We start from the raw sequence: 20207 nt of genomic DNA, 5'->3' as shown, positions 1-20207 counted from the left end.
AGCGCATGCGCAGAATTTCTAACGGTGGCCCTGTGCTGAGCAACCAAATACAAATTAAAAACATCCAGCTAGCTGTAAAACATCGCTCAGTGTCTTTATTGTCATGTAGGCTGTTATTTAATGTCTAAATGATCGTTGGTTATATTGGACATGTTGACAATTTGGTTTTCTGATATTGTAGCGTTGTGTAACGATTAAAAAATGTATTTAGATTCAGTAGTCAGAATTTGCTATGTATCGTCAATTTTTCAATTTTTTTTTAAGTTTTAGATCCTCTTCTAATGTTGACTAGTTTAAAATGATTTACATTTTTTAATCCCCCATGAAATATTTTTCCTTTTAGTAAAATATGTTAGGCTTAAGAATAAATATGAGCTGGTATGGCCCAAAACAGTGACAAAATTCTCATGCAATAGATAGAAACACTGAAAATCTACAGTTTTGGCACTTGACATGACATCACCCTACACCTACATGACTTATTATTGGTTGGGAAAGAAATTTGATCTCTAAACATTGAAGCATCCCACCTCCTATGTTGTTACACTACTTCTTTGCTGAACTGTGCCAAAATTAAACCATGATAAAAAAAGTCTTCAGTTAGTTCTATCGTTTCTTTTAAATTGATGTCACCACATTAAATAATGCTGCACATTAAAATGCACTTTAGCTGGCCTTTCACTTATCAACTCACACACCCCCTTCACTAGGGCCCAATTCCCATTAGCTTGAACTTAAAACTAGACAATGTGGTACTAAGTTCATTACGTGACCTTTAAAACATGGATGGCATTAAATGTTGTTAAACTTGAAGTAAAATAACCATCACTTCTAATTGGTACCTACTGTTATTCAGTTGAAGATGATTTACTGTACAAAATTGAGTAAATTAAGTAAAAGTTGAAAGCTAAAAGTGAGCCAAAGAAAAAGGGTAGGTTTCATACTTAAGACAAAAATAAAGTATAGTGTAAAGCCAGGAAGGCTCAAAAATGAAACAAGAGGCATACACTGGGAATAAGTCGTCATTTTATTAGTTTACATCAAGCACCAATGGCTTTTGGAAAAGTCTTGTGAAATGAACATTTCACAGTTTGATAAATAGGTTGTGCAATCTATGTAGAAAATGTGTTCCCTGTGATTTGTAAGTGATCCCTTAATCCCATTTTATTAATTGCAACATTCTCTCTGCAAGTTGAGGTCCTCAAATGTTAAAATAACAATTTTAGGAGTCCAACTACAGAGGGCAACAGTAAACATTGCTATGGAGGTAGTGTAGTAGCTTTGGAATGGCTTAGTCGACCTCCTCGATGGTTGGGCCAGAGGATCCACCACCACCTGGGGCAGCACCGGCTCCTGGGAAGCCACCGGGCATACCATCAGGCATTCCTCCAGGCATGCCTCCAGCGCTCTGGTACAGCTTGGTGATGATTGGGTTGCACACCTTCTCCACCTCTTTCTGCTGATGTTCAAATTCTTCCTTCTCAGCGGTCTAAAGAGTTTAAATAGAGAAGATACTTTAGTCAAGTTACTTAAAACCCACATTATAACTGCTTAGTCAATTAAATCTCTCAGCTTACCTGGTTCTTGTCAAGCCAGGCGATGACTTCATTGCACTTGTCAAGAATCTTCTGCTTGTCCTCCTCGCTGATTTTACCCTTCAGTTTCTCATCCTCCACGGTGGACTTCATGTTGAAAGCATAGGACTCCAGACCATTCTTTGCAGATACCTTGTCACGCTGCACATCATCCTCAGCCTTGTACTTCTCAGCCTCCTGCACCATGCGCTCAATGTCCTCCTTGCTGAGACGACCTGAAATGGATCTCCAGTTAAGTGACCTGAAGTATTCACCCCACCATTAACTAGTAATGCAGTGAGGAATTAAATATTTACCTTTATCGTTGGTGATTGTGATTTTGTTCTCCTTGCCAGTGCTCTTATCGACAGCAGAAACATTCATAATGCCGTTGGCATCGATGTCAAAAGTGACCTCAATCTGAGGAACACCACGAGGTGCAGGGGGAATTCCAGTGAGCTCAAACTTGCCCAGCAAGTTGTTGTCCTTTGTCATTGCACGCTCACCTTCATAGACCTGAGATGGAATAAATTAAAAGTTAAGATACCAATGACAAAACTTGACAATGTGGTGCGCTACACAATTTAATCTGTTGTACCCCACCTGAATGAGCACACCAGGCTGGTTGTCGGAGTAGGTGGTAAATGTCTGAGTCTGTTTGGTTGGGATTGTGGTGTTACGCTTGATGAGCACAGTCATGACTCCACCAGCTGTCTCAATACCCAGAGACAGAGGAGTGACGTCGAGCAGCAGCAGATCCTGAACGTTCTCAGACTTGTCACCGGAGAGGATGGCAGCCTGGACAGCTGAAAAAACACAAGATATAAGAACCAAGAGAAACACGAGAAGGCCAAACAAGAGACAATAGGAGTCGCTCAGACATCCAAGGAAGGTGCTTAAGCCATCTTTGGTCTTTCGACCTCTGGTGGAAACTACGAATGGCAAGGAATAAACTTCATCATAGCGATAACATCAAGAACGAAAACACTGCAAGTCACTAACCTGCTCCATAGGCAACAGCTTCATCGGGGTTGATGCTCTTGTTCAGCTCTTTGCCGTTGAAGTAGTCTTGGAGGAGTTTCTGAATCTTGGGAATGCGAGTGGAGCCACCAACCAGGACAATGTCATGGATCTGAGCCTTGTCCATCTTGGCATCACGGAGAGACTTCTCAACGGGGTCCAAGGTGCCACGGAACAGGTCTGCGTTGAGCTCCTCGAAGCGGGCCCTGGTGATGGATGTATAGAAGTCGATACCCTCATAGAGGGAGTCGATTTCAATACTGGCCTGAGTGCTGGAGGACAGGGTGCGCTTCGCTCTCTCGCAGGCGGTGCGAAGACGACGAACGGCTCTCTTGTTGTCGCTGATGTCCTTTTTGTGCTTGCGTTTGAACTCTGTGATGAAGTGGTTCACCATGCGGTTGTCAAAATCTTCGCCACCCAGGTGAGTGTCTCCAGCAGTAGATTTTACTTCAAAGATGCCATCTTCAATAGTGAGGATGGACACATCAAAGGTGCCACCACCAAGATCAAAGATGAGGACATTCCTCTCAGAACCAACCTGATGAAATAAAGAATTTTATTAGCCATTTTATCTTAAGACTATTAAGGCACGCACTCATGTAGGCATGAAATTTCGCTCAGACATCCAAGGAAGGTGCTTGGGCCATCTTCGGTCTTTCGACCTCTGGTGGAAACTACGAATGGCAAGGAATAAACTTCATCATAGCGAAACTCGCCAGTTTTGTTCAATATACAAACTGAAAAAATTAAACTAACCTTTTTGTCCAGACCATAGGCAATAGCAGCAGCAGTTGGCTCATTGATGATACGCAGAACGTTCAAGCCAGAGATGGTACCAGCATCTTTAGTGGCCTGTCGCTGAGAGTCATTGAAGTAGGCAGGGACTGTGATCACAGCGTTGGAAACAGTCTGCAAGAGGAGAAGGTTAAACATTGCCACTTCAAAAGAAGAAGTCACTTAAAAACAAAGTAGTTCAAAGTGCATTTCGCTCAGACATCCAAGGAAGGTGCTTGGGCCATCTTTGGTTTTTCAACCTCTGGTGGAAACTACGAATGGCAAGGAATAAACTTCATCATAGCGAAACATCGTAATGAGGATTAGTTCAATAGGATTGCTCACCTTTCCAAGGTAGGCCTCAGCAATCTCCTTCATCTTTACGAGGACCATGGAGGAGATTTCCTCAGGGTAGAATGACTTGGTCTCGCCCTTGTATTCGACCTGTACCTTGGGACGGGTATTATCGTTGATGACATTGAATGGCCAGTGCTTCATGTCAGACTGTACAACACCATCATCAAACCTGCGACCAATCAGACGCTTGGCATCTATAGAAGAGAAAAAAGTCAATTAAGTAATGTTTTAACCAATTGATTATATTAAAAAAAAAAAAATCTCTAAAAGCTGCTAATATCTCGCTCAGACATCCAAGGAAGGTGCTTGGCCCATCTTTGGTTTTTCAACCTCTGGTGGAAACTACGAATGGCAAGGAATAAACTTCATCATAGCGAGAGAAAAAATAAAAAATATAATTAAATCACTTACCAAAGACTGTGTTGGTGGGGTTCATAGCGACCTGATTTTTAGCAGCATCTCCAATCAATCTCTCACTATCTGTGAAAGCTACATAGCTTGGGGTGGTTCGGTTTCCTTGATCATTAGCAATGATTTCAACTTTTCCGTGTTGGAAAACACCCACACAGGAGTAGGTGGTCCCGAGATCAATGCCAACAGCTGGTCCCTTAGACATTTTGTCTGTGGGGGGGAGAAAAAGAATTTTAAAAACACAAAAAATTGAAAAGAGAAACTAAAAGATTTTACAAAAACGAAGAGAGAAACTAAAAGATTTTACAAAAACTATGCTCGTGTCATTCGAGCCGCAAGGCGCACATTGCGTCACACGCGGATGCGCGTCAGACCACGTGGTGTGGTTTTCTGGATCTTTCTAGTCAAATCACACGTATCGTCCTCAGATGCTTACTTAAAACCGGTTTTTAAATTATTTACGCTTGTACTAATCAAACAAAATGAACCTTTAAAATATTTCGTTACATAAACATGGAAACCAACCTTAAGGTCGCACTAGGCACGTGATAAGATTACACGAGGTCCCGACCGACTCACATGTAACGCGTGAGAAATAACCTTTAATTGACAATTTTCGTTTTATCACTTCCTGAATTATTGAAATGAAACCAAACTAAGGTAAGTTAAATAATATACATTAAAAGTACGTTCCTTTGATATTTGAATACGCTAATTAGTTGTACCTTTACATTTTAATAGGTTAGGCCTATTCGCAAAGTCGAAATTTTATAATACTCTTAAAAAAGGTAGATATTAAAACTTTGACGAACATTGATTGTGTCAAATAAAGAAAACATACCACTATTACACGACGTTTAAACGATGTAACAATGAGGGAAAAGAACAAAGACCTTTACGTACCGAGCTGGAGATAATCGAGATGAATGAAGATGCCGGTTGGAGAGCTGGAGTGGCGACAACTGCCTCGCCTTCTTGCCTAGATGAGAGAGCGATCGAATGTTCTAGAACACTATATATTGCCGGCAGTTGGGCCAATCAGATGCCGCAGAATTTGACTTCGAACCATCCGCACCAATGAAAACCCAGAATGCTCGACTAAAGCCACGCCCCGGAGGTAAAAACCTCACGTCTTATTGGTGAACGGTTTTCAGCCCATCCCCCTCGAGTTTGCCGCATCCGCGGTCAATGCGGAACAGTTTGTCCCCTAACGTTATGAATGAATACAGCAGGCAGAACAGATGCATGTTCTGAAAATGCGACGACGATACAGCAAATCAATAATGCAGGAAAATTCATTATAAATATATATATGAAAGAAAGCAGTCGTTTAAGTATTTTACCACAGTAATAATGTAGTAAGCAGAATAGCTCCTCAATGAAGACCTTGATGACCTTGGTAGAATGGAATCAAGTAACTGTGATGTAAGATGTCTGAATCATTTATAAAAGGATTATCATGTCTATTATTTTGTGATACATAACCAGCTGACTGTACATCATCGTGTAATTTAACACATGGAAAGTGAACAAGCATTTTTCTAACACGAAGTGTTAGCAGTGCTGCACTGTAAGGTCTAGGCTTTTACTAGTCCCCGCCTAAAAGACATGTTTGAGCTTTCTTAATTTAAAAACAAATTGCATCTGAACATATATCAGTTCCATTGTGTTTCCTTAAGATGCACACCAGCAAATGTTTATTTTTTTTGTAAGCTATGTTTGTAAAAATTGCTTAAATGTCCTGAGGCCTAGTCCTGGATTAATGTTCCTGTCCGGGAAACCAACCCTAACACTTTTACAGACAAAGCTTAAAGGCTAGTCCTAGACTAAAACACGTGTCTCAAAAAATCCTTGCATAGACAGATCTTAAAATATGCCAACACCATTAATTTGTCTCCAGACACACACACCAGTAAAATCTTTTTCTAAAGCATGCTTATAAAAAATGCATAAACATCTTAATTTAAAGGTGCAGTGTGTAATTTTTAGAAGGATCTCTTGACAGAAATGCAAAATAATATAAAAAACTATAAAATCAGGGGTGTATAAAGACCTTTTATAATGAACCCTTAGGTTTTTATTACCTTAAGAAGGGGACGTTTTTATCTACATACCGAGGGTCCCCTTACATGGAAGCCGCCATTTTGTGCCGCCATGTTTCTACAGAAGCCCTTAACGGACAAACTTTTTAACGAAGCTGTCTCCGAAGATTACATGTTTGTCTGGTGGTGGCTACCATAGCTTCTCTATCCGTTTTAAAAGCGATGGGTGAGCAGTTAACTGAGCCATTGGTTGCAATTCGCAACCTCACCACTAGATGCCACTAAAATTTACACACTGCACCTTTACTTAAGACCTAGTACTGGTTTTAGCTAAGCTTTATCTGTGAAACCAGGCCTTAAATTAAATTTATATGTCTGAGAAAGTGCTAAAGGTACTTGAAAAATATCACAGTTCAATTTCTTGCCTGTGTCATTCACTGATGTGAATTTGTATTTATTACTACTACACAACATATTACAATTCTTAATGTTTCTTAATAATCTACAATTGAAATGTTTCATGTTCATTCAACTTTGAGCAAACTGTTGCCAGTAAATAACATAAATGTAAAATCTACAGTAAGTTACAGTAATAGCCAGTAATACTGTAATTTCTACAGACATTTTTTACAGTGCACACATAATAAAAAAATAGAATTTAATATAAAAAATTTGAAAACCAACAAAAGCACAATTTATTTGAGAACTACATTCAAACGTAATAATAAACAGTAAATAAAAAACAGCATATATATATATACAAAACAATATGTACAAATCACAGCCTGTATTTAAGTTTTTCTCTTAAAGAGGTGCACCTTTGTCAAACTACTAGTAATCTACTAGTATTTGGTAGCTTCCCATGTGGTTCACATTAGAGTGCTTAATCACTTCAGTCTTTTATAAGTATTCAGACCCTGCTGAATATTCCTCTAAAGTTCGGTTTCCTTGACATAAACGTCCGGTTTGCTAGTAGCTGCTCTCGAACTGTCTTCTGTTTCTTTGATTACATTTTCTGTACTGTTGGGATGTGCCACATTCGGTGGAGTTTCTTCCTCGATTTTGTATTCTGTGAAATTTGAGTTCCAAAAACCTAAAAAGAAATTCAAGAAAAATATAAATATGAGTTTATTTAAACACCCACCCACCCATCAAAAAAAAAAACCCCTACTTGAATGTACTATGTTGTTAATTTGGCATACCTTTTCTTCTCCTCTCCTGGGCCTGCTTCTCTTCATGACTGGATTTTGACTTGCTGCTTTCCACAGATGGCTCGGACTCTTCATTCTCTGTCATTAGAAATGGCATAAATCAATTTAGATTACAAAACTGAATGCTGATTGGTCAATAGCCATGCTTTATATAGCAATGCATTTGACTCATTAATACATTTTAATAACTTGTATTACCCTTTTTCCAGGCTAGATGGGCTCGCCGCAGTTTGATTGTGAAGAAAATGACGACAATAAGCAGACAAAAAATCAGGCATGTCACCAGCAGGACCAGCAGGGGTGAGCTTTGATTTCCAGCATTCTGATGTTCCTTGCGTTCATTCTCTGATTCAAAACCTACAAACATAACAAAAGTCGCATACATGTTATTGGCAAATTACTTAGACTGGCTAGAATAACTTTATGTGCAATAAAGATGTTTAGTCAGTTTGCTAGTATCAGTAAGTCATTTTATTTTCCTCACCTTCTTGGCTGGTAACATTTTTGTTCTGGGTTTCTTCAGTTGAATTTCCATCTGAAGAGTTTGTGTAATATGCTGAAATGCAAAGAAATATTTGAGATCACTGATGCTTTAACTATATGAAGACACAGTACATAACTATGGCAAATGTAAAACTGAACAGTAGATGGCGTGCAAAATACATGTACCTGTTCACAGTATGTTTATACTAACAGCTATAGTACAATATCATACTTGTGTGACACAAAAACGAATACAATAAACCATTAAATAAATATAATTACAATTACTGTAAGAAACTACCTCATGAACCTACACATAATAATAGTAAGATGTGTTTAATTCAAATTTTTAATCATGCTTACTTATTGTGCTGTTTAAAGTAGTGCTTTCTCCTGCTGAGGTCACTTCAGGTCTTTCTGGAATAGATGTTAATTCCACGTGTGCTGTAATAAGACATTTACACCAATATTAAGATATTTAATTTAAAGGCAAAAAAGGAAGAACATTGAAAATTGTATGCATGTATGCAAAATCCACCAGCAGATGGAGACAGAGTTACTCTTAAAACAGTTATGTTTGTAAAAAAGGCTAATTTTTTCATTTATCTTGTTAGTTTGTCCTGACATAGGCTATGAAATTAATATGGGGCTCACCTGTACTGCTAAAGAGAGGGGCTGAAGTAACTGTAATCATTGTCTCGGTTTTCGGGTGATCTCTTGTACTGGAATAGCTTGATGTGGGGACCATAACAGCTATGAGGAAACAACACATTACATTAAATTTTTATTAAAATTGTAATAATTACAAACAGTTCACATGAAGGTTTTTTTTCTTCAGAGAATTTGTTGACTTCTCTGATATCATGTGATTGACCACTCTAATGTGAGCCGCACATAAATAGGAAGCTACCAAATACTAGTAGAAAAAACTTTCCCTATGCAACACAGCCAAACAATTTCCCCCAAACTTTCAATTCCCTTTTCTAAAAATGCTTAAATGTCATCTACGGCAAAATATCCTTATTTTTGGTCACATGGTGGTGGTGGTAGTGGTGTGGGAAAAATATAAAGTACTGAGAAAAGTGGATCAGATGACGTTTTGTTTGGTTCGCTTTTCTCGGCACTAATATAAAAAATCCTGGTAGCCTCAAATTTTTGTAAGTCATTACAATGTAACAATTTTTTATCTTGACTAGTAATAATACAATTTAAAGCAAACTAGATTTTTACAGTATGGGTATATATATACACCATGTGTGATTACTTACAGTCATTTTTAATGATGATGAAATCCACCAGTGGTTTCTGAAGATCTCTGTGTTTAGCCAAACATATCACTGTCGCTTCACTGATATGAGTTTTGACTTTTAAGACGCTAACTACCGATGACCTGTTGGATCCAAGTTCCCTTAAAGTGTTGGGTTGGGCTGTTAAAAGACAAACATATTGTATGTTTAATAAACTGTTATTCAAATCTAAAAAACATCATTTACTATCAACACCTTTCACTTTTAATTATACCATTTGCTTATTTGTTACCAGTCTCATATGAAAACATTGTGGTTCCTCTATTTATTTAGAAAATGTCAGATGACATCGATTTGTGTCCACATTTTTATTTTTACTTTATGTGTTTGTGTGTCCATGTTCATTTTGTATACATCGCTTACATCTGTCTTTCTGTAACTTTATCTTTATATCTGTCCATCTACCTGTCTACCCACTCAGGTATTTCTCGTAAACTTACCCTCAATCTCAATCCCACTCATCAGCCAGGAGAGTTCTGGTGGGTGGCCGTTTGCCGCTGTCGTACATTTTATTATTGTTTGATCTCCATACTCAGCCATTTCTATTTTTGGGGTACCTGTGATAAGATGACAAAGAAAATAAGTCTTATTTTATACTCCATCAGCAATCATTGGTAGTTAGCGTGTTAAGAATGATGTACTCACCCAAAACTTTTACTTTGAATCTTTTTGTAATGACTGTGTTTTCATACATGAGACATTTATAAACACCTTCATCTTTTAGGGTAACATTTGATAGGTGTACTGTATATTCAAAGTTGTTAAATGTAAAAACGCTGCTCCTTGGATCTCGCAGACCTATGTGAACCGAAAAGTAACAGTCGATTAATGTTTATATGCAGCAAAAAAGAAAAGTAAATGTGAAATATTTTATTCTGTGGTATAAAATATTTATATTGATTTCTTGCTCTCACCTTTGTGTTTGTTAAAAAACATGACATGGCCTTCTCGATTTCTCCACTCCATGTCTGCACTGGAGTTTCTCCGAAGACATTTCAATACCAACGTATCTCCTTCGGCCACAATAAGTTGTTTCACTGCCGAACATTCTCCAATACCTGATCAAAATCAAAAAAACATTACACATTATTTCCGTTAATAGTGTTTTTGTTAACAAGTCAATGCGCTTGAAAAATATTGGGTTGGGTAACTACAAACAAACCAAATTGTTGGTTTTAAATTGACCTAGAAAATGATCCAACCATTGGTTGAAACAACCCAGCATATTAATTTGAATCTAGCGGTTGGGTTCATCCTTATTTCACCCAAAGGTTAAAACAACCCAGCCGTTATCTAATCTAGTTATCATACATTTACATTTTTACACAATGAAAAAAAGACATTTTGTTCGTTTTAAAATACAGTATTACAATATTAAATACAGTAAGATTTCAATCGAGTGGAATTAAACTCTTGGTGGTAGTATAATGGAAGAATGGTAGGTTGATCAGGGGGCAGATAACCACTGGCCCCCTACACTATGTTCTGACTCATCTGTGTAATTCAGTCTCTGTGGCTAAAAACGAGAGGGGGCTAAATTTTTGCATTAGAGAGTGAAAGAAAGACAGTCTGCTGTAAGTGGTCTTGTGTTTGCTTTTGTGGTTAGATCTTGCAGCAGGTGAAAACTTGCCATTCTGACACATAAAGCTACATGCACACACTGGAACAGGAAACAGTGGTGTTAAAACATTACTCACAGAGCTATAAAAATATAAGCAGATGTAGGCTTTAGCCTACAGAGGTGTTATTTTTTTAGTCAAATGACCCTACGTCTGTGCATGCTTTTCTCTGGGGGAGTAATATTGAGTACATAAGGGTAAGCCATTAATTGCTGTACATGAAAAGGTTCATTCTGTTTTACAGTATAACATGCGGGGGTCATTTATGAATTTAAAGCGAATACTGTCTATATTTTCTAAAATGCATTGTTGACTGATTTGCTTTGTTCTCTTGACGTTCTGCTCCTATTTTAAGCAAACTTATTAACTTATTAATTTATATCAGTGCACACAACCTAGCCTATGTTTCTATGAAATCCATTGTTTTTAGAACTTATGACAAAAATCAAGTAAAAAATGTATAAAGAAGTTATAGCTTATTTAGTATTATGCCGTTAAATATACAAACATGCACAGAAACAAAACATATAGTCTCTTCTCTGACAATGCAACATAAACAAACGCAACCTCTGTACCTGTTAGCAACAGGTAAAGCCATTCACAAGTTACATTATAAAGTCAGAAATTTGGCATAAACCTTTGTAAAGAAAGATAAATGTCTTACCTCCTACGATCAACATAAGAATGTGTATAACAAAACAGTTTTTGATCTCCATGCTGCAACTGTGAAGCACACTTCCTCTGCTTTGACTCTTTTAAAGACAGCGGCTTCCATGACATCATGGTCTTTCCCCATGACCAAATTGATGTAGTTTTGGGGGCATTTCGTCCAGTCCTGGTTCTCATTTGGCACCCAAATATGTAACCTCTTGACCTAACGTCTTAATTTTTTATTTAATTTTTATTTTTTTCTTATGTTATAACTTTATCTCTCCTGACCATATCTTGATGTCTGACTATCAGACAACACATTGACTTCTGCTCTAGATATGATAATTAGATTATTGTACATAATATATATATATATATATATATATATATATATATATATATATATATAAGAATACTTTTTTATGTATAGCAATGGACACTTCTTACCATTATTTACAGTTACAGTGACTTAATTATGGATTTGTTTGTTATTCAAACCGTGATAGTTGATCAAATCTGAAAATTATTTATAGATACTAAATTTAAAATAGCACCCCTGACAGCGTCACTGAAACTAAAGTGTCGTCATATCTGGTATGACGACACAGAGACAAAGGGCACTGGACAGATATGTCTTTATTAGGTTTAAGGAAAATAGAGCATGATCATACCGCCCACTGATCAGTTACCACACAGAAACAAGCAAATGTTCCTCTTTTAGATGCTCATTCCGAATGCAGTGAAAAACACACACAATGAAAATATGTTAGGGATATTGCAAACTGTTTGGCGAGTTAGCAATTCCAAACACTTCTATGCATACTGTACGGTCAGTTGGTACATGCCCTTCGCCAAGGGGGGCATTAGGGGGCTATTCCCCCCCCATAAGACACAACGTGCCCCCTATGGTCAAACTTATTATTGAAGGTAGAAAAAGCTAGGTAAACTTGCTCACTTTCATTATGTATGAATGCTCTCCTTGACCTTGACTGGACTTGTATTGGTCTATTTTAAATGAGTTTGTTCAGTTTATTTTAATCCAAAGGCGGCAGCCTCCAAAGGTGGCATTTGTAGGCTGCATACATCATCAAGACTTGTTTCAGAATCTTATTTCAGTCTTATTTCAGAATATTAACAATTATAAACTTGACAATTATTCTTAGTTATTTGTAAATTATTGTAATATGCTTATGACTTGCGAATGTAATGCTCAGTTAACTTAAATAAACCAGGCTTGTTTACGTATGAAGCTTGCATATGCGACCTCCAGAGGCAGGTATGTTCTGGCGACGGCCCTGAGTTGGTGGTGCATTAGCCTTGCAAGAGTTTGTGGGTTTGAATCCCAAGGAACACACATACTGAAAAAAATTAATTGTAAGTTGCTTTGGATAAATGCATGAAATATAAGTACGTTTTTGTTTCCACAAAATAAACATAAACTTTTTTTCTGACCACTGAAAGGAATAAATGTGAGTATTTGGCGCAAGAGATTTGCAATGCATAACAAGAGGAGCTGGAGGCTCCAAAAGATTTTGTTTGGAGCGCCATCTAGTGCTGGCTAAATATTACAATGGTACATTTCATATATTTATTAATTTGTAATAATTACTTGGATGTGGTATAAGTGGCTATATTTAAGTAAATAAAAAAATTTAAAAATATAGAAATAGTTTGAGATAGAAATATAAGTCATAAAATCATATTTATGAAATAAACAAAATGTCTTTTGTATTTTCAAATGTTGAAATGTCTGTATGTATTTTAATTTTTGTATTTACTCTTTTTAACTGTTTGTACGTTTTCTCAGTTTTTTATCTGTCCTGTCTTGCGTGGTTTTTGGACATGAGTCTGGCAAATAAACTGAACTGAAACACAATATACTGTAGCTTATATTTTTCAGTAATGCCACCTGCTGGCAATTTGTGATGTATGTAGTGTTTTTGTCTTGGTTTACACCACAGTATTTCACATCGTGTAAGTTATTTTGCAAGTATTACAGTATTACCTTCCTGTTTCAGATTTCGTTGTGTAAAGCCTTCTTAGCCAATTTGTTCTTGGCCCGTTCTGTTGATGCTTCTGTTTACGATTTGTACGAATAACTGCTCGTACGAATAACTAACAACGAATAATAACTTGTACGAATAACTAACAACTATTAATAATATAAATACACAAGAGACATTGGTGTAAAGCGTGTACTAATTTGCTGGCTGCACAAACACACTGTCATGGACTTTTATTTTGAAAGGCGCTTTTATTTTGTAAGTTGAACACCGGCAGTGATCCATCGCACGTGAGGATGTTTCACAGAAACGCGTGGAGACTGCTGGAAACTTCTAGCTGAACGCTAGTTGTCCATAACTAACAACGTCAGCCTGCATTTACCTTTCAACCAAAGAGTGTAAATACTTTTAAACGACAGCACCGGACAGTATGTCAGTTATCGAAGAGGAGCGCGTGCGCGGTGGAGTTTTTAAAGACATTAACGCAGAAGATGAAGATGCTCAACCTACCGTGATCGAGAGTTTGTGCATGAACTGTTATGAAAATGTAAATGATCAGCTTTAATTGGATATTTTTCTTAGTAGTGATAATAACAGTACTTTAATTTCATATGTTATATAATGTTTCGTAATATTTTATACTTCCCGGATGAATAAAACTACTGAAGTCATGACAGAAATTAGAATAGAATGACATCAATGGTTATAATGGGAATTGTATTGATTTTAGTGAAATATTTAATAATCTCTATAGGTCTCTAATTGTAATGTGTTGGGTTCTTTATTGGTGGGATGTTATCTGGAGGGTGAGACCCAATAGAACCTTATTAAATTATAATAAGGCTCCCTACACACTTTGTAAAGGAAATGTGTAATGGTTTTGATGCTAAACAGCTGATGGTTTCCAATAGTATTTCTAATTACATTTTTCGTGTAAAGCAGGAGATGTAGTGGCATTATTAAGGATAGATTTAAATATTTTTATGCATGTTATGTATTTAGTATGCATTTTATTTTAGCTGTGCATTTCTGTCTGTGTCTCGATAAGTTGACTCTGTTATGTCATTCTGCAGGGGAGCACGCGTCTTCTGCTTACTAAAATCCCTTTCTTCAAAGAAATCATTATCAGCTCCTTCACATGTCCACACTGCAACTGGTCCAACACAGAAATCCAATCTGCTGGGAGGATACAGGAACAAGGTGTCATATACACCTTAGAAGTGAAGAGCAAAGAGGTAAGGATGAATTTGCCATTAGTATATTGGCCATACATTGTATTTTTAAGGCACATATTATGCTCAATCTACTTTTACAAGGTGTTTGGACATAAATGTGTGTTGGCAGTGTGTGAACACAACCACCCTACAATGAAAAAATAGGGAATAACCTAAATTAAAATTCTTGGCTGAAACGGAAAAAGATGAAACCAAGGCCAAGAAACGAAACACAGAAAGAAATTGTGCCAATTATTAGTACCATTGCATTTATCGCTTTGACTGTGTACTAACTTTACTGAAATCAGGGCATTGCAATTGCATAAATTAATATTAAAGTTTCAAAGAATAAATCAATTACAAATTATGGAAATATTTATTTTGCACAATGCACAGTATGAAATAAAATTCAAACTAAAATGTTTAACTTGACCCTATTCATGTGTAGGGGAGAACCGGTGCGAAAGTAACAAAGCGATTTTCCGAATCTGCATACACGATATACTGATTCACGACCTCGGGAGCTAGGGAACAAATTGAGACACAGGGATACTGAAATAAGTCCACACCGCAGACATGTTGCTTCAGACAAGCATGTGCAGACTCGCGGTTTCTGTTCGGACGTATTGTTTTGGTGATAAAAGTCTTTTGGTGGCCGAATATTCGGTGCATCCCTAAAGAAAAATCCATCCCTATTAAACCAAAGCAGTCTTATTAGACATGCTGTTTTGATTATCTTGTTAATGTCACATCACACAAACAAAGCCCTGCCCACGGTCACTCACTGACTGACTGGTTAATGTTCTGCAGTGTTTAAAAAAAATCTTGAGGTATTTTGAACTAAAACTACAAAGACAATTTTGGGCACACCTGAGACTTATATTACATCTTGTAAAAATGGGCATATAGGTGCCCTTTAATTTATATTTTAGTTTATTCCATCACATTTGAATAATTTTTTTCTAAATCTTTTTTCTTTTGTGAAGGATATGAATCGTGAGGTGGTGAAGTCTGACGGTGCAACAGTCAGAATACCAGAAGTTGATTTTGAAATTCCTGCTTTTACACAGAAGGGCTGTAAGTAACTCTCTAATACACATCCAGACTGTAACACAGTAGTCTAGCTTGAACATTTCTGGTTATATTTATCATCTGTTTATGTTATCTGTAACTCGTACAAGTTGCATATGCAAAGATATGATTTTAAAAGTTATAATTGTAATACAGTCTTTTCTTTTGTATTTTTCCTGACTATTTAGCATTGTCAACAATTGAGGGCCTGCTGGGCAGAGCAGTGTCAGGTTTAGAACAAGACCAACCCATTCGAAAGGTAAGTGTTAACCGTGCATTCAAAATGGGTACATTGATTTACGTGTGTATGTATGGTTTGTCCTTTGTAACTTTATGACTTTAAACATGTCACAGGCAACAGATCCAGCTGTAGCTGAAAAAATAGACGGGTTCATCCAGAGGCTGAAAAAACTTGAAGAAGTAGAAGAGCAATTCACACTAGTAAGTCTTACCGGATAGTACTTACAGCTAGACTACATAGAGTGGCCTGTACATGAGTCCTCTTATCAGTTTTTTACTTCTATTTGCAGATTATTGATGATCCATCTGGAAACAGTTTTATTGAGAACCCATTCGCCCCTCAGAAAGACATCGCTCTTTCTGTCACACATTACAAAAGAACGCCTCAGCAGGATGCTGCACTTGGAATAGAGGTGAGATGATCACAGTGACAGCAGTTTTTTACATTTCAAGTTTCAAGTTTAATTTATTTCTAAAGCACTTTTAAAAACAAGAGAAGTTGACCAAAGTGCTGTACTCAGACTGATTTTAACGCTAAAGAATAAAAGTATGTATTAAGACTTTTTAAGGTTTTAAAACTTTGCATATAAGGGAAGAGCTACATGCTGAGCTATCTAACTCGTTTTTTCTGTCTTTCTTTTGTAGGCAGAGGAGGAGCAAGAAGATGAAAAGCCTGCCAATGATCTAGACACCATGAGAAATGAGGTGTTAGTGTTTAACACTAATTGTCCAGAATGCAACGCCCCAGCTAATACAAACATGAAGCTTGTTCGTATTCTTGTTCGTTCAGCCAGCAGACAAAATGACTGCATTTTATTGCTATAGCTTGGTTATTATATGCTAATTCAAAATAAATCTAAATTATGTTCTATTAGGTATCGAGACAGAGCGCAGTTATGCAAAGTTGAAAAACACGCCCACCGGGGGGGAAAACAATCCAACCGCCTCCATTGATTTTGTATTGCGAGAGGCCGCCTCCTTGTCATTTCTGGCTTATAACAAAAAACTGAATAATGCCTAAAAGCTGCTGTGTGACAATATGTACAGCTAACAAGCCAAAGAACCCAGAAATAAGCTTTTATAAGTTGTCGAGCTGTAAAACTCAGCCTTTGAGGAGAAAAAAGTAGATCGCCGACTACGTTTCCCCCTAGTGGATGCAGTTCTACTAATATGAGTACTATGAAAAGTTGCCTGTTTCCACTTTTGTGTCTGTAAACGCTCGTTTTTTTGAGCTCGACAGCTTATAAAAACTTTTTTCTGTTATTTTTTTGGCTTGTTAGCTGTACACCTTGTCACACAGCAGCTTTTAGGTATCATTCTGTTTTTAAGTTTAATCTGTAAATACGTTTTTATAAGCTGCTGACCTCAATAAACGAGTGTTTAAAGACACAAAAGTGGAAACAGGCAACTTTTCATAGTACTACTATTAACGAAACTGTGTCCACTAGGGGAAACGTAGTTGGCAATCCACTTTTTTCTCGTCAAAGGCTGAGTTTTACGGCTCGACAGCTTATAAAAACTTATTTCTGGGTTCTTTGGCTTGTTAGCTGTACATATTGTCACACAGCAGCTTTTAGGCATTTTTCAGTTTTTTTATATAAGCCAGAAATGACAAGGAGGCGGCCTCTCGCAATACAAAGTCAATGGAGACAGTTGGATTGCCCCCCCCCAGCGGTGGGCGTGGTTTTCAGGTTATGACACGCTGTGCTCTGTCTCTATACAGTTTATCAATTCATGCATTTCTGTGAATCTGAACCATGATGTTGGTAGCGCAATGCATTTTAAGCATTTATTTAGGGAACACACCGACTTTTTGGGGATTTTGGCTTATTCACCGTATCCCCCAGAGTTAGATATGTATGGACTTGCCTTTTTGATCTCCGTGCGTGGCGTAATTTTGTCTGATGCACCCACCGCTGGCCTAGCTTAGCACAAATACTGGAAGTAAATAGCTCCGCCCAAGTAGCAGTGCTTCGTTTTCTGAGAACATAGTTCCCAGTATGTATACAGTTAAAAGATGTCTCTCTCATATGACCTTGTTATTTGTACACGCTGTGACTATACAAATCACAATGCTAGCTGGAGCCATTTACTTCAAGTCTTTGTGCTGATCTGGGGTATCGGTGGGTGCGTCGGTCAGAGTTGCGGGGCGCACGGAGGTTAAAGGGTATGTATGGACTTATCTAACTCTGGGGGATACTGTGAATGGGCTAAAATCCCAAAAAGTCGTTGTGTTCCTTTTAAAGGTGCTATAGAAGGTAAAGACAGTTTTACATAGGCATAGATGAATAATGTGAGCTCTGTTCATGTTAATAACATATCTTAAGCCACAAATGCGATTGTTTAAAAGTGCTAAGTGCAGCATCATTTGGCACTACATAAAATGATACATGAAAGCAGTCGTGTAGTTGTTAATCATAACTTAAAAGAGAAAAGCTGGTTCTTTAACCCACTTCAGAAATTCCACACTTTAAAGAGGTTATTATAATGGCCACCAACTGTGACAGCTGTGGGCATCGCACCAATGAGGTAGGAATATTGAGCAACATTTTATATATGTATATATGTGCTATATTTACAATATATTGCTATTCGTGTTGCATAGAATTTATTATTGTGGGCATAAATTCATAGGTGAAATCAGGAGGAGCCACAGAAGAACTGGGAACCAGAATAACCCTACACATAACTGACCTTTCAGACATGTCCAGAGACCTTCTGAAGGTGGGCTTAAAGGGACAGTGCACATTTTTGGAAAATATTCTCATTTTCCAGCTTCTCTAGAGTCAAATATTTAATAAATTTCAATAGCAGGGGAATATTTACGGCCACTGCGTAATATCATTGCACCTTCTGCACCCATGTTACGGCAGCAAAGTCCTTGATTGTTATTCCATATCTGCCTATAAAATCGCAACTTTTAATTTTCCGTTGGTCTTTGTACACGATGTAACTTCAGAATGGTCAAATTTTAAATAGGAAAAATATCAAAACTCTTTGGTTATTTTTTAGCGCGATGCTAATGGTCTAATCAGATTCAATGGATTATGCTAAGTTATGCTAAAAGTGGTACCGCCAGACCCGGAGATCAGCTGAATGGATTCCAAAACGGTAAAAATCAAATGTTTAACTCTAGGGGAGCTGGAAATGACGTCAAGATGTTTTAACACGTTAATATATCATTGTTTATGTGTGTGTGGAACAGTCAGAAACATGTGGCGTGTTGATTCCCGAACTGGAGTTTGAGTTGGGAATGGCGGCTCTCGGAGGGAAGTTCACTACCCTGGAAGGTCTTCTAAAGGACATCAAGGATTTGGTAGGACCAAAATCACAGCTTATAACTTTGTAACTACTGCTTGTATGGTTGTGTTATCAATAAACCTCTCCTGTTGTGCTTGTGTGTAGATTGTTTCGAAAAACCCATTCATGTGTGGAGACAGCTCTACAGGCGATAGAGCAGAAAAACTGGAGGCTTTTGGGCAAAAGATCGACAAGGTACGTCCACCTTATCTAAATGCTAAGTGTAAATTAAAAAGGGGTTGTCGGATGTATTGCATTTCTCGGTCATTTCATGCAATCATTTGATGTTTTTCAGATTATGGCAGGAGAGATGGATGTTCATATCATCCTGGATGATCCAACAGGGAATAGTTATCTTCAGGTGAGCCTATAACCATATTATTTTTAAGCGTAGATATGCAAAAGAAAAATATGCGTTATTATATTCGTTTATAATATAAGACTAACCACCAGACTTCACTTTGCAGAATGTTTACGCTCCTGATCCCGATCCAGAAATGAAAATTGAGAAGTACACCCGGACCTTTGAGCAGAATGAAGACTTGGGGCTGAATGACATGAAGACAGAGGGGTACGCAGAGACTTAGTCAAATGGACATGAGCACTTATAGGACAAATCCTTTATATGAATGTTATTTAATTCACTTTTATTGTAAGTAACCAACGTGACTAGAAATGTAGTCTTAAAGGCAGCATTATGTTTTTGGGAGGGGAATCACTATTTTGGCAGGAGTATGCAAGGATCTGAGTTTTCCATGTTGCCTTTAAATCATTTTAAGTTATTGCAAATTTCGGTCGGATTGGCTACGGTGCCCTTGTGTTAAATATACTGAAATAACAAAATTGTTACAAAGTTGTAAAATACTTTAAACTACGGACACTCAATAAAGTAGTCTTAATCATGTCAGTGCATTGTTTCTATTTAATTGG

At 37.4% G+C, this 20207-nt stretch overlaps 3 protein-coding genes and 4 non-coding genes across 8 annotated transcripts; 1 reads left to right on the top strand and 6 right to left on the bottom strand.

Moving 5' to 3' along the window:
* Positions 1–1008: 1008 nt before the first annotated feature.
* Positions 1009–5198, bottom strand: hspa8 (heat shock protein 8). The gene is made up of 9 exons (XM_055208274.2): positions 5040–5198; positions 4137–4346; positions 3714–3919; positions 3351–3503; positions 2577–3132; positions 2178–2380; positions 1892–2090; positions 1578–1810; positions 1009–1489 (listed from the first exon to the last, which is right to left on the bottom strand). The coding sequence occupies exons 2-9, from the start codon at positions 4339–4341 to the stop codon at positions 1292–1294; spliced, it is 1953 nt and encodes a 650-aa protein (XP_055064249.1). The 5' UTR covers positions 4342–4346; positions 5040–5198; the 3' UTR covers positions 1009–1291.
* LOC129447608 (small nucleolar RNA SNORD14) lies at positions 2446–2541 on the bottom strand. Its single transcript, XR_008645513.1, has one exon. It is a non-coding gene; the product is annotated as a small nucleolar RNA SNORD14 (small nucleolar RNA).
* On the bottom strand, positions 3208–3303 carry LOC129447609 (small nucleolar RNA SNORD14). The gene has a single exon (XR_008645514.2). It is a non-coding gene; the product is annotated as a small nucleolar RNA SNORD14 (small nucleolar RNA).
* Positions 3580–3675, bottom strand: LOC129447610 (small nucleolar RNA SNORD14). Its single transcript, XR_008645515.1, has one exon. It is a non-coding gene; the product is annotated as a small nucleolar RNA SNORD14 (small nucleolar RNA).
* LOC129447611 (small nucleolar RNA SNORD14) lies at positions 4007–4102 on the bottom strand. The gene has a single exon (XR_008645516.1). It is a non-coding gene; the product is annotated as a small nucleolar RNA SNORD14 (small nucleolar RNA).
* Positions 5199–5428: 230 nt separating the features above from the next.
* Positions 5429–20181, top strand: zpr1 (ZPR1 zinc finger). 2 transcript variants are annotated; one of them, XM_055208277.2, is made up of 14 exons: positions 5429–5561; positions 7599–7689; positions 14526–14687; positions 15653–15743; positions 15926–15996; positions 16092–16178; positions 16268–16390; positions 16623–16749; positions 18436–18506; positions 18612–18701; positions 19183–19293; positions 19383–19472; positions 19573–19638; positions 19745–20181. In XM_055208277.2, exons 2-14 carry the CDS (start codon positions 7666–7668, stop codon positions 19862–19864), a joined length of 1233 nt encoding a protein of 410 aa, XP_055064252.1. In that variant the 5' UTR covers positions 5429–5561; positions 7599–7665; the 3' UTR covers positions 19865–20181. The 2 variants fall into 2 exon arrangements, with proteins under 2 accessions (XP_055064252.1, XP_055064251.1); XM_055208276.2 differs by lacking the exons at positions 5429–5561; positions 7599–7689 and adding an exon at positions 13711–13999.
* LOC129446871 (cytotoxic and regulatory T-cell molecule) lies at positions 6823–11609 on the bottom strand. The gene is made up of 11 exons (XM_055208278.2): positions 11463–11609; positions 10094–10237; positions 9825–9977; positions 9620–9736; positions 9141–9299; positions 8527–8625; positions 8236–8316; positions 7874–7945; positions 7588–7746; positions 7381–7467; positions 6823–7271 (listed from the first exon to the last, which is right to left on the bottom strand). Exons 1-11 carry the CDS (start codon positions 11512–11514, stop codon positions 7111–7113), a joined length of 1284 nt encoding a protein of 427 aa, XP_055064253.2. The 5' UTR covers positions 11515–11609; the 3' UTR covers positions 6823–7110.
* Positions 20182–20207: the final 26 nt, after the last annotated feature.

This window comes from Misgurnus anguillicaudatus, chromosome 12 (genome assembly GCF_027580225.2).
Source record: "Misgurnus anguillicaudatus chromosome 12, ASM2758022v2, whole genome shotgun sequence".
NCBI lineage: Eukaryota > Metazoa > Chordata > Actinopteri > Cypriniformes > Cobitidae > Misgurnus > Misgurnus anguillicaudatus.
Note: the sequence above shows the minus strand (reverse complement) of the source record. Positions and strands in the feature narration are given on the sequence as shown.

Coding starts and splice junctions, on each gene's coding strand:
- hspa8 (XM_055208274.2), bottom strand. CDS start 4,341: ATGTCTAAGGGACCAGCTGTTGGCATTGATCTCGGGACCACCTACTCC. Junction 3,133..3,350: donor CCTATGGTCTGGACAAAAAG/GTTAGTTTAATT, acceptor TTATTTCATCAG/GTTGGTTCTGAGAGGAATGT. Junction 1,811..1,891: donor CACAATCACCAACGATAAAG/GTAAATATTTAA, acceptor GATCCATTTCAG/GTCGTCTCAGCAAGGAGGAC.
- LOC129446871 (XM_055208278.2), bottom strand. CDS start 11,514: ATGGAGATCAAAAACTGTTTTGTTATACACATTCTTATGTTGATCGTA. Junction 9,737..9,824: donor ATTCAAAGTAAAAGTTTTGG/GTGAGTACATCA, acceptor ATCTTATCACAG/GTACCCCAAAAATAGAAATG. Junction 8,626..9,140: donor CATCATCATTAAAAATGACT/GTAAGTAATCAC, acceptor GTTTCCTCATAG/CTGTTATGGTCCCCACATCA.
- zpr1 (XM_055208276.2), top strand. CDS start 13,883: ATGTCAGTTATCGAAGAGGAGCGCGTGCGCGGTGGAGTTTTTAAAGAC. Junction 18,507..18,611: donor GTGGGCATCGCACCAATGAG/GTAGGAATATTG, acceptor ATAAATTCATAG/GTGAAATCAGGAGGAGCCAC. Junction 19,639..19,744: donor CAGGGAATAGTTATCTTCAG/GTGAGCCTATAA, acceptor TTCACTTTGCAG/AATGTTTACGCTCCTGATCC.